General features: G+C 36.3%; 2 protein-coding genes across 2 annotated transcripts in view; both read right to left on the reverse strand.

Moving 5' to 3' along the window:
* Window positions 1-479: 479 nt before the first annotated feature.
* On the reverse strand, window positions 480-2438 carry LOC120628230 (ATP-dependent RNA helicase WM6). The gene has a single exon (XM_039896497.1). The coding sequence runs from the start codon at window positions 2296-2298 to the stop codon at window positions 1021-1023; it is 1278 nt and encodes a 425-aa protein (XP_039752431.1). The 5' UTR covers window positions 2299-2438; the 3' UTR covers window positions 480-1020.
* A 4641-nt stretch (window positions 2439-7079) lies between these two features.
* The window catches only part of LOC120628191 (nucleoredoxin-like), a 68212-nt gene continuing 61366 nt past the window's right edge, over window positions 7080-13925 (reverse strand). The window contains exons 4-6 of the mRNA XM_039896440.1: window positions 12618-12822; window positions 8682-8772; window positions 7080-7807 (exon numbers count right to left, since the gene is read on the reverse strand). Coding sequence (XP_039752374.1) covers window positions 7383-7807; window positions 8682-8772; window positions 12618-12822 — 721 coding nt within the window. The 3' untranslated portion in view covers window positions 7080-7382. The remainder of the gene's footprint in view (window positions 7808-8681; window positions 8773-12617; window positions 12823-13925) is intronic.

Below are 13925 nucleotides of genomic sequence, written 5' to 3' on the forward strand. Positions count from 1 at the left end.
AGCAATGCTGTGCTGTGCTGTGCATACTGATGACACTACGAGACTACAACAAAAAACCATTACAAGGTTCCCATCCATCTGTCTCCAACCACCATATTAGGCAAGATTATTCTTTACTAAAAAATTATGAAAATGACTTATTATAAATTAGGAAATTAAACTAATTACTCAAATATCATAAAAATGATAATGTTCATGGCACAAACATTTCCCAGTTGCAGGTATGGAACACACAGTTTTGGACTCAGAAAGTAGGGTCATTGCCCACTCTCAATTTCACTGCTAAGCCAATATTGATGACCAAGTATAATAATAACTTTCAGGTATTACTTTATTACTAAGGAAATAGTAAATCTACACCCTATTCAAGGGATCTAAAAAAAAAAAAAGATGGGCTTACCATCTTTTTTTTTTTTTTAGATCATATTTATACCATTTGTTTTTGAAACTATTCAAAGAGAAAGAAAAATAAGTAATAGTCACAATATTAAATGTTTTATTCAAGTCTTAAATCTAGAATTACTTAATTTGGACTGTGCTCAACATTTGCATCTTGTCACTTAGTCAACTAGGACTGCATCCTAACTGACAGGGTTTATTTTAGGGAATTTATTGTCCAATTGAAATGTTTAGTGCAAAATAAATAAAACAGATTCAATATTTGAAAAAGATTGTATAGAATAGAACAATTCTCTATATTCTTTTTGCAATGTTTCCTGGGTTTAATTGAGTTTCAAGTGGTATGGAAACACATTGGAATTGTTTTAGCATCGGAACAACTATATAAATAAAAAATTTCAAGCTACTCAAAAGTAGCTCTGGACAACTACTAAAATTAAGTGCTGTAAGCCTGGTTTAAAAAAAATTTTTTGTTCTCTTTTGTTGTCTATAACATCACCTGTCAGTCTAGATGAGGCCTAATTCAATCTATGTAGAAAACTCTTATAAAGGGAAAACATAGGTGAATTCTTATTAGACCACTATTTCACAAACCAATCAGTGCTATTAGATAATATAAATCTATCGGCCTTCAATATAAGTAGATAATTCAATTTCTTCAGGTAGCTCAGTTATGTTGACATCGAAGCGGTCTTGCACCTCATTCAGGATTTTGGCATCATTTTCATCAGACACCATTGTTATTGCTAAGCCTTTGGTACCAAATCTGCCTGCACGTGCCACCCTATGCAAATATGTGTCTGAATCTTCAGGCATGTCATAATTGAAGACAATATTGACTCGTTCAATATCCATTCCTCTTCCAAATAAGTTTGTAGCAACTAATATCCTCTTCTGGAAATCCTTGAACTGCTGATAGCGAGTTAGTCTCTCGTCCTGCGTCATGTTTCTGTGAATGCCGATGGCTGGGAAATTCTGATCAGTGAGTAGTTGTGCCAGAGCTATGCACCTTTGCACAGACTTAACAAATATCACTACTTGGTTAAATTCTAATACATCTAGAAGCTCAAACAGCTTTTTATTCTTCTCATTCTCTTTGAGCTTGACATAATGTTGTTGTAATCCGTGAAGTGTTAACTTGGCTTCATCATCAACATACACTTCCATGGGGTCCTGCATAAACTTCTTGCACACAGGCCGGATTTCCTTGCTCAGGGTGGCAGAGAACATCATCACTTGTTTTCCGTGTGGAGTGTTGCGGAATATCTCTTGGACATCCCGCCGCATGTCCAGTGACTCGAGCATCTTGTCACACTCGTCTAGAATGAAATGTTTCAAGTGCTTTAGATTCAACTTCTTGCTATTGACCAAAGCTAAGATGCGGCCCGGAGTGCCGACAACGATGTGTGGGCACGCAGTCTTCAGCACTTCCTCGTCTTTCTGTATCGGCATCCCGCCGAAGAATACGGACACCCGTACGCCGGCCATGTATTTAGAGAACCGCTCGTACTCCTTGCTGATCTGGAACGCTAGCTCTCTAGTGTGGCACATTACCAGTACGTAGACATGGTTCTCGGACGGCTCCAGTTGCTGCAGAGTCGCCAGCACAAACACTGCAGTCTTGCCCATACCGGACTTCGCTTGACACAAGATGTCCATTCCGAGTACGGCCTGCGGAATACATTCGTGCTGCACTTCCGACGGATGTTCGAAGCCGCAGTCGACTATAGCGCGCAAAATTTCAGGTTTTAGAAGAAAATCCCTGAAGCCGGAGCTGTGAATAGATACGTATGATCCTTTAACCTCTTTTTTTGGCGCCGCTTCTGTTGCTCCATCGGCGGTCTGTTGATCTGCTTGCTCTTCATCTTCGTAGTCGAGAAGATCGTCGTTGTCGGCCATTATTTATTAGTTTTGTGTAAATTAATACACAATTTAATCAGTAAATTTAGCAGAAAGCACGTGAAGTTTTAGTTAAAAATTGTTTCACAATAATGGCGTCGGTTAGTTTAACCATAGACAACAAGAAATTTAGATTTCCGAGTCAAGAAGGAAAACAACAATATTTTTTAATGTGTTTGGGTAGCATCCATATCCAGATTAAAAATTATCTTTTAAGAATTGATAGTAAATGTCTTAAGTCATGCTTGTATACTCATTGGATTAATATTTATTTATTTATTTATTTGTTTATTTATTTATATGGATTAATAAGTATAGTATGGAAGGTTAGCACTCGACTGAAATCTCAACACATGGCATTTCAAATCAAATCTCAACTTGTAATAAAAAGTTAATAAAAAAATTTAATAATAATAAAAGGCGTGATAGATAAGTTAGAACTTCGATTGAGAATAACGATTTTTATGGAATCGGAAAGCGCCCCCTAGCTCTATCTACGTAAGATTCGTAGATAGAAGAAGAAACACTTTATTGCACGCAAGAAAGGAAAAGAGACAGTAAGAAGTTAACCGTAAAGGTCATTTTTGACATTTAAGGCGGCCTTATTACTGCAAGCAATCTCTTGCAGGCAACCTTCGTAGATAGGACTTACAGCAAGTAAATATAGGTATGGACCGAGTGTTTTAACTGTGGAGGATAACCTGCTTGCCCTCTGGCAAGCAGGTTATCCTCCACAGGCGTGCCAGGAGACCCGTTTCCTGAAATGCGCCGGTCATGTTTTGTTAATGATGGACATGATGCAGGTTTCCTAAGGATGAAGTGATGAAGAGCCTATAGAAGAAATGCTAATAAACCTAACTGAACCACTCTTAAGTTCAGTCGAAATTGTTTTTCTAGTAATTTTAGTGCTTCCTTTCTCATATCAAGCCCATAAGGAATACAAAATAATGCTTTCCATTGCTATTTTAATTCTGAAATCTGAACTTTCTGAACCCTTGCCCTCGATTCGATAGTTTTTTTTTATTTATTTATGGTGATGGATCCAAGGCCGTTATAGTGGTTACAGGCCAGAATCCGCGGAGTATGTTACAGCCAGGACTGAAAACACTGACAACGTGGTGTTCCTATCCTCTTTAGGATACTCAATGACCATAACTACGAGTACGAGCCTCACTATAGATGTACTTCTTGGAGCATACAGGCAAACTGCATCAGATAAGTTATAGTATCATATTAATCTATAGAATTCATGTGAGGTTGGAGCGAGTGCAATCCGTTTTGACGCTAGTCGAGTGGACGTGACAAAGAGCGGTGGCGAGTGCCAGCGGGAAGCCCCGATCGCCCACGATAGCGGTTTTTTTGGAAAAGATCAAAGTGGCGAGTGGCAAGTGCGAGCGGCCCTTCCACACGCTTGTGTCGTATTTCTGTGTTGAACACGACTACTATGTAAAATACTCAGTAGTGTCTACATATTAAATCGACATAATATTATTTATTTTTTATTATAAATAAATAACAAGAAAAATGTATTTACCATTGTCGTAAGAGGTAACTCTGATAGTTATTTCATTAAAAACCACTCCAATTTAGATTGGTTTCTCGAACAAACGGTTAGTGACTTAATACCATTTAGTACCTAGTTGACAGCAATTATTTTACCTCTGTAATGTTCTAAGCGTTCACCATAAAATGGCAAAAGGGGAAAAAAATTGTGAGCACTCCGCGGATGTAAAGTGAACGTGCGCGGGGCGTTTTCACTGTTTTTGAACACAATGCACTAAATACAATGGCTGAATGAGGATTCTCTATGTTCTTAATTCAATCTTGCGTATCTCTACGTCTTGCGTCTATCTCTGATCGTCCGCTTGGCTGACCGGAGGGTACAGGTCTCGAAACATCGCTCGGGTTGTATTTGGGCTCTTTATAAAGCACTTCTTTGACGGCCGATTGGCGCAGTTTGCAGCGACCCTGCTTTCTGTGTCCAAGGCCGTGGGTTCGATTCCCACAACTGGAAAATGTTTGTGTGATGAGCATGAATGTTTTTCAGTGTCTGGGTGTTTATATGTATATTATAAGTATTTATGTATATTATTAATAAAAAATATTCATCAGTCATCTTAGTACCCATAACACAAGCTACGCTTACTTTGGGGCTAGATGGCGATGTGTGTATTGTCGTAGTATATTTATTTATTTATTTATTTACTCTGGCAGGCTTCAGTGGGATCACCACTCGCCAGAGCGCTAAAAGAACAGCCCAGTCGTGGTAAATCAATTGCTGACGATGACGATGACGATGATCAAAAGGAATAATGCCTGCTTTATTATTACTTTCAATGGTCAAATAAAACACGAAGTATTTTTTAACATAAACATTTTTATTTTTGTCACTTTATTAAAATGCATCGAGTGTTTTATTGTTTTTAAATAAAACAGATCACAGATACAAAAGTAAAAATTACAAGACTACAAAATCTACATTAATTCTACGTGCTTACGGCCTGAATACTGATAAGTAGATATTCATTTGTTTTAGCCGACTTTAAGATATATTTAACGTGTTTTTGGTTTTTTGACGAAACGACAATAAGTTGTTTGGTCTATTTCAAGAAATCCCTAAGTAGTATTTTACAGAACAGGCTTAGTAGGTACCTACATTTATAGGTGTAATAAAGTTATCATTATGAAATATGACAAAAATTAAAAAATGGCTCTGTTCTTCGTTGTCTGTTTAAAATGATTTCTATTCTAAAATAAACGACATAAAGTTAAAAAAATATAATCTTAACAAAAGCATGTTTTGTAGGTTGTTGGAACTTGGGATTTCGTTTTATTTAATATTAAAACAAAACTAATTAGTTACCTTCTTAACAATTCTAAGCTTTTATTTATTCCACTACAAGTTATCCCTTGACTCTAATCTCACCTGGTGGTAATTTATTATGCAGTCTAAGCGGGCTAACTTGTTAGGTAGTATGGTAGTGATACCCCTAATCGGTTTCATATATAGTTAAGTTTCAGTAATATCTGGCTTAATATTAAAAGTAGTTTAATTATATAACTTCTTGCTATGTAAGGCCGCGGCCAGAAGTAATAAGGTCTTTTCTGTATTCGGCCGTAAGGACTTTAAGGTCTGATTGTTTAGAAATTGCCACTTATGCTAACAAACGTAATATTTGCTTTGAATTCTCAGAGAAACTTGAATATTACAGTTGGAAATACTAGTGTTCTAGTATGATTTGGTATTTTCTGAAGAATCACACCATTCTTACTTACTAATATAATCAACGGTATCATATAACTATAAGCAAGGTTCAGACAGATAAAAATGTAAGTTTTTATGGTTTTATGGATGTTCTTATTCAACAAGCGTACAACCCGCGTGCTTGCAAAACAACCAATTAGAAAACGCACTTGTTTATGCATGTGTTGTCATTGGTCGCGAGGACGCGATCCTTGCCAGTGTCGGGTTTATATTCTTTATATATAGGCCACTTTGTCCCCGCCGCCCCATGTACCTTTCAAATATAATAATTTTTTATTTGTAGTAAAAAAGGCACTAAAGTTTATTACACAGAGTTAAGAAAAATACAGAACCCTCATTCAGCCAATAACGCATGTAGTGCATTGTGTCAAAAACAGTGAAAGCACTGCGCACGTCTCACTTCACACCCGCGGAATGTTGCTACCTCATAAATTTGTCCCATATTCCCATATTATGGTAAACGTTTAGAGCATCAGAGATAAAATAATTACTGTCAAATGGTATAAGTTGACTACCACCCGTCTGAGGTATTGGATGCTTCAATATTAGTCGTGTACACGGTTTCTGTATTTTCTTAATTCTATTGTTTTCATTACGTACGAATTAGTCATCAATATTAAGCGTAAAGAAATAAGAATTTAAATTTTTATGTAGCAACATAATCTATAATTTCATAAGTGTGTATGGTGTTCATTATCTCTGCTTCTAAGTCGAGAACAGCTAAAAAAAAGCTAAAACAAGTTTTTTAGCTTTTCTTTGTACATTGACTGTCTGATCCCTGCCTATAAAACAGCCCTTAGTGTGTACTTAAACTAAGTTAATTGATTCAAATTAAAATAAGTTTTATCTATTTACCTACATTTACCTATGGTAGCAATTGCCTTTTCGCTTCTATTTGCCATAAACACTGAAATATTCTAATTGAATCTAATAAACCTCACTAGTCATTAAGGCCGTCATTACGCGATCTACTCACTCTTAAGTTGTAACTACTGGCTATCACACAAACCTTATCGATACGTGTTTTAGTGCATACAACTAATCTTAAAAGAGTATATTTCTTCCGTCACCTTAGTCCTCCGGACCGATAGTTTTGTTTCAGCGAGTCCACCAGTTTTGATTGGATTTGATTTACGATTGCAGTTGCAACAGTATTCCTACGGGTACCGGGTACAAAGTCGCTTGCATTTAGCTAGTTTTATATATAAGACATTATTCATGTTTTTTAAAACAGGGTGAATATTAAGTAGTTAGGTATAAAACTTGAAAATCCTTTCCAATACAAGCTTAACAAAAAGTTAGGATGAGCATTAGATATTTTTGTCTGTATAATATCTGTAATAAATATTACCGGCGCCAATAAAGAATAGATTTATAAATGGCGGTCGATTTTGAGCATCATTCATTCTCACTATTTTCGCACGCCCCCATATTGTGCGAAAGAGAAAGCCGTTAGTAGGATTGTAAATGAATTAGGACAAACCTCTGCGGTTTTTTTGGTGCTTTTATACTAACCATTTTAATGTGATTGTTTTATTTGATAAATACAAAAAAAAAAAAACTATTCTTAAACAACGCTGTTACATTCGTAGTTATTTGTTTAATGTTTTGACAGTAATAAGACGAAAACTTATGAGGCGGAATATATTGTAGTGTGTTCCCTAAAGTTTTTTTAAACTCGTATAGAAGGAGAATATTTTGACCCTCGCACCTCTCTCGTTCCAGGTCCTAAAGCAATGCTGATATTGAATCAGTTAATTATAGGTCTTAAAATTACATTATATCCGACAGGCTACAATTTTTTTTGGTGCAATATAACTTAACATTTCTCACTATAAGGCTTGAGGGGTTTAAAATCCGCGTTCCCACTTAGGAACGAATCGACAAAGTTCTGTACCGAATCTGTGGTGATTTCGTCCCCGTACTTCATGGTGACCATGCGCTGTTTGGGGAAGTCTATAGCAGTCAGTAGGGGGACCGCATCGTCCAGGCCGATGTGTTCCCTGATCATGTCAGCACTGTCAGTACCGTCGATGCCAATGTAGAACATGACGTGTTTGAACGACTTCTTCCTCGTTCTCGACGAGGTTTTGGTAGTGGTGTAGTCGAAGTCCATGGTTTCGTCGTCCGAGGAGTTCTGGTAGGGGCAGAAGCCTGGGTACTGGATGCTGCACTCCTCGTAGTAGGATTCTGCGGAGGGCGTCAGGACTGACTCGGAGAATTCGATTTCCGAATCTTCGTCATCTGAAAAGGAAGTAAGAGAGATTGAGAAAGCTGCATATGTTCGGTTATTATTACAAACTTATGTAGTCGTTATAGCCCACCAGCCTGCATTGGAGCAGCGTAGTAGGTCTATGCTCTAAAAAACCTCTCTACCAATAGACTGGGCTGGGGAGTTCGTTGGCGGACACGCATCCGAAATGCTTATATAAATGTATACTTTGTTTGTTTGTTACCTACGCTCGGCTCAATTTTATTAGTTATAACTTGCAACCCTCACGGCCGATTGGCACAGTGGGCAGTGACCCTACTTTCTGTGTCCAAGGCCGTGGGTTCGATTCCCACAACAGGAAAAGGTTTCTGTGATGAACATGAATGTTTTTCATTGTCTGGATGTTTATCTGTATTTTATAAGTATGTATGTATATTATTCATAAAATGATTAAACAGTTACCTTAGTACGATGTGTATATTGTCGTAGTATATTTATTTATTTATTATTATATATACTAACCACCAGATAGAAATTAATTTATTTATCTCGGAAAAGCGACCTGCTATTTCTAGCGATATTAAAAAGAAAGCATTTGTGGTACACTTGTAGAGCTAAATCAATCTTTTTATTTAATGCGGTGCAAATGCAAGCTTTCGTCGAATCCAAACTGACTTACATAATTGTAAGTGGACGGTGATAACTTCGTTCGCCAACTGAAACCTAATGCTACGCGCCCTGGTCTAAGAAGAGCCCACAACAAACATAGCCGGGTTTTTTTTGTTATCACAACCTCTCACAGTAAATTTATGTTAAACTATAAAGTTGCAGCAATTTACACCCAAACTACTGAACCAAGAATAATATAGCCAGTGCGTGTGCACCTTGGCGATACCAAATGTTTACCAATGAACAGTATGACTGCCGGGTGGCGTGCCATCTTCAGCAGGGCTTGCTCGTTCAGCACGGACACTGGTCGCTGGGCCCAGGGGAAGTTCTGGAAACACAAGAAAAAATCCATTTCATACATCGCCGTCTTATAATATGTCAAACTAGATATAGCTATTCTACTGAATTATGTATTTGTAACTAGGTACTCCAAAAGCTCCAACAAATTCAAATTCAAATTCAAAATTTCTTTATTCATGTAGGCCTATCACAGGCACTTATGAAGCGTTCATACATATTTGTTTACATAATTGTAACGGGATGGTGATAACTTCGTTCGCTAACTTAAATCTAAAGCTAAGAGGGTTCCAAACGCGCCCTGGTCTAAGAAGAGCCCACAACAAACTTAGCCGGGTAAATTTATTTTTTGTTATCACCATCTTCCAGTAAACTTATATTAAGCTATGAAGCTAGAGCAATTCACACCCAAGCTTTTTTATCGTTTAAATAATCCTTAATATTATAATAGGATTTTTCTGTGAGCTTACGTTTTATATAAACTTTGAACTTATTGAGAGACATCTCAAAGATTTCATTTGGTAATTTGTTATAAAATAATATACAATTGCCCTTGAATGATTTTGCAATTTTGTGTAGCCTAGTAAACTGCACAACAAGTTTATTTTTGCTTCTTATATTTATATTGTTACAGTCCATTTTCTTTTTAAATTTTAATATATTTTTATGGACATAAATTAAATTTTCATATACTGATACTGACTATGCGCCGTCATTATTTTAACTTCTTTAAATTTATCCCTTAATGACTCTCTTGGGCCCATTTTATATATCGCACGAACAACCCTTTTCTGCAGGACGAAAATAGAATCTATACTTCTACAATATACGTAATCAACAAATAAGCCGACGTTTTAAAGTGATTTTTTTTAGTACCTATTGCACCCTACAGTAACTAGGTCTATCAAAAAACCAAAATAAATGTCAATATCAAGTAAAATGATCCGTAAAGTTACATTGTGCAATGTAACTAAAATAAAATATATAAATTCAAAATTCAAAACAGTCCCGTCTTTCAATAATGTTTACATTAATCTACTAGTCCAGCTCTTTCATTTGAAAGACTTGTGAAAATATAAGTAATCTGCCATCTTCGAGCGATTTAAATCAAACGTAAAAGAAACCCCATATTCATGTCTTCTAACGTTTAATCGTTTTAGTATTTCTAATTACAACATAGCACATTATAAACTCAAACATCAATCTATCTGAACTCAAGCTGTTACTGCTCACTGCCCACTCTTAGTTAACTTAAAGAGATAACTCATTCATTCTTCCCTTGACACTTATGTCTGTCCTCCTCTGTACTATCTCTATTTTTCCCGCAGTTTTATATGATTTTCCTCTTTTATCTTGGTTCCTGTCATTTTGAATTTCGACTCCAACTTATACCACAGATTATGCATAATTTTGACCAGTCTGAATGAAGGTACCTTTTTATCTTTAACCAAATGTACAAAGGCAGATTTGCTAACAAACGTACCTAAGAACTCTACAGACTAATTCATTTTGCAAACAAAAAAAAAGAAATTTAAAATTGATTCATCCGTTAGGAAGCTACGATGCCACAGACACACGCAGACAAACTTATTACACTCCGTAATTTTTGTGTCGGGTTGAAAATGGTGCTCCGCTAAAAGAACAATCTACTTGCTGAGTTCGAGGAAGGGACAGCGATTGCGCAGTGCAGTTATGCAAATGCTGTGCAAATGGAATTGTCCGCCAACCAAACTACCAGTCCTATGAATTTCATGTATCTGAAACGGCTACTTTACTGAAGCATTCTCAAACGTACCTATCTGTTTTATTGTTGGCAGGTTTTGGGCCTACCAGGATCCTGTCATTTTGAATATCTGATCGTAGTTCTAAGCAGCACGGCTAGCATGGGCTGGAGACAATTATATCCCCGGGGAAAGTATACAAATGTATCTTCTCAACTCTCAGATCATTGGCGCAAAAGTGGAAATAATATCCAAATAATATATCTGCAATAATAAACAGGGCCAAAGAGGCGACTCCTACCGTAACCGTACCTAACGGAAAAACTTAAATCACAGATACCTAACTACAACTATATACATATTATTTCTAAGTAATTTAAATTTGTTAGTGTAGATGCTATAATTTAGTGCATTCGTTTAAGTATTGTATTTGTGTATAATGTTTATAAATAAGCTGTTAATTAAAATGAAGGAATAAATAAATTAATAAATAAAGTTGTAGAATAATAATATGTAATACTAACATTAATATTAATCTTAAAAAAAAATTATGGTAGTAGAATAAATGGCTTTTTTATTTTATTTATTTTTATAATAAACGGTGGTAAACTTCTCCTACAGCAGGAGCACTTCTCCTCCTCCTTAAGCAGGTGTACCGGATAATTATGTCATATTCCCCTGATCATATTCCCTGATTATATCCCCTTGTCAGGGGATATAATCAAGGAATATGATCAGGGGATATATTCAGGGGATATAATTTTTGTCTCCTGCCTGTGCTAGCCCTGCAGGGGTGCCGGGTGGGGTGTAAGTACCTATTCAAATTTGGTTTTCCGGAAGATGAGATTTGGAAACCAAGTATTTTTGTTCTTTAAATATTATTATAACAAATTAAAATGTTATTAGAGAGTAGGTCAGAATAATCTAAGATATTAATATGTTTGAATGTTTTGTTTTTATTATTATTTTGAATTTGATTTTTGGTTATTGCTATTATTGTTTTTTTTTAAATTCTTAATGTTATATAGCTTAATTTTTATATTTTAATTTGTTGTAATTATTACTCATTCATACATTCTTTCAATAGCCCCGGAGAGACGAATTGGGCAACTGTAATGTCTTCACGGGGTGCGTTGCTAAAAGAATTATCCTAAACCAACATAATCCCGAGAAAATTTCAGAAATTGTACATTAAACAACTGTATATATAAATAATAAGTTCTGCTGTAGTTATTACTTAGTTTTAATATCCTCGCATTATTTCAGAAAAGTAATATACAAACCTCGGCCACAATTGACATTGATGGACTTAAATGTGAAATTGTGGATGTTTGTTACTCAACCACGCAAGAACGGCAGAACGGATTTGGATGAAATTTGGCATGCATATAGCCTTTCACATTGGAAAAGAATGGCTACGTAAGTAGTTCCCGAGGGAAAAATGAAAATTGTTTACGAGCTCAGCCGCGGGCAGACAGCTCTGAAATTTGGCGTGCATGTCACCTATGCTACGGAAAAGGACATGTACTTTCTATACCTCTCAAATAGTTCCTTTGGTAAGAATAAAAATTGTTAACGAGCAAAGCTTAGACCCAATTATGAAGTCCACGCAGAAGCTAGTTTTTAAATAAAAAGTTCTACCGCATATATGACTTAGTTTTAATTGCCGCGCATTATTTGAGAAAAGTAATATACAAGCATTGGCCACAGTTGGCATTGACGGACTTAAAAGTTATATGAAGTTATATGTGTGTACACATTTACACGTTCGTCCATAAACCCCTCTTTTCCCGGCCGATTTAGTTTACTAGTAATTACCGTATATCTGGATTTCTATCATTAAGCAATCTCACAGTAAAACGTGAAATAGCTTACAGGGGGGGCAGCATAGAAGCAATGACGGAAGACATGTTTCATTCCCAGTCACATCTTATCTGTCCAGAATTCAAGAGTAAAATAAATAAATATATAGATTAAAATAAATAAATAAATATACTACGACAATACAATCATCGCCATCAGCCCCAAAGTAAGCGTAGCTTGTGTTATGGTACTGAGATAACTGATGAATATTTTTATGAATAATATACATAAATACTTATAATATATAAATTAAGAAAATATTTTATTTTATTAAGATAAATAAATATCTTACCAATCCAAGTGGATCTGCGGCTAGATGCTGCCTCCCGTTGGCAGTGAGCACTTTGCCGTTGGCGTCCGTGATGAACAGCGCCGGTATGCCAGCGACGCCCAGTGCCGTTGGCAAGGTGAGCCGCGCATCGCTCGCTGACCACGGTATAGCAAGCGCGTTGACCGATGATAATGACGCTAGGGTGCGGGCGTAGGACTGCTCTGACCTGTTTAACAAGATAATTAGAGTGGGTCAAGATATCTAAAGTTACGATGCTTTGTTGTTAATGTTTATCAATCGATTTTTGTTTTTTTATTCCACTACAGGTTAGCCCTTGAGTCTTGACTGCAATCACACCGGGTGGAAAATAATGACGCAGTCTAAGATGGTAACGGGCTAACCGGTTGGGAGTATGCTATATTTATTAGCTTTTCAAGGGAAACAAGCAGTACTATTACACATAAGATTAATGCCGTATTTTAATATCACATAAACCAATGAAGTTTCTACAACTTAGATAGCTGATAGACTAAACCCATACTTCTAATCGGTTTCTACGGTATCGGAACGCTAAATCGCTTAGAGCCTTGGCTTTGTGTATAGCGTCGTAACTAGCCACGGTGGAAGCCTGCCACCAAACAACCACAGAAATATTAGAAATTATAAAATTGACCCTGCTTCCCATCGCTCACTGCTTCATCAGGGAGGTCGTCGATAGCGTTGGTAAATCAACGTTGATTCTAGCTATTAGCTGGATATTGTCTGATCTTGTAATAATTGTTAACTAGGAGTCAGAGTTTATTATCTACGTCCGCTCACACGTCGATTCAATTTGCTTTCCTTTTATTGTCGTTACTGTGTTTATATGCGAATTTGCAAAATTTGTATTTTGTTTGAAAAAGGTTTATTCAGAAATAGTCCCATTTAAATTATAAGGATCCAATAGAGATCTGATCAAGAGTTTTGGTCACTGACAACGTAACTGTTCAAAAAATAACGGCAAATCAACCGCGATTAGGTGCAGCTTTCGCATAAATATGCTTTGTTTACGCAATCACACGACATAATATCACGCCTGTACACGCGAAAGGGTTACGCAGATATTGTATTCAGTATATCGGGGTAAACCAACATTATAAGTTATCTTGACTGGAAGCTAGTTGTACTTTGTAGCATAGTATTCAAGCTTGGCTTATACAACAAATCATTTAATTTATAGTTGGTTGGAAACATGCATTTCAGAAATCGTTTTTTTTTTGTAAATTTGCAGTGAAACATAAACAATCAGGCTGATGAGGATGACCGATCTTAGGAGTTGGGAGGTCTTAA

Source organism: Pararge aegeria, chromosome 12 (assembly GCF_905163445.1).
Source record: "Pararge aegeria chromosome 12, ilParAegt1.1, whole genome shotgun sequence".
Taxonomy (NCBI): domain Eukaryota; kingdom Metazoa; phylum Arthropoda; class Insecta; order Lepidoptera; family Nymphalidae; genus Pararge; species Pararge aegeria.

What these genes read in the sequence shown, in the direction of transcription:
- LOC120628230 (XM_039896497.1), bottom strand. Translation starts at nt 2,298, where the DNA reads ATGGCCGACAACGACGATCTTCTCGACTACGAAGATGAAGAGCAAGCA.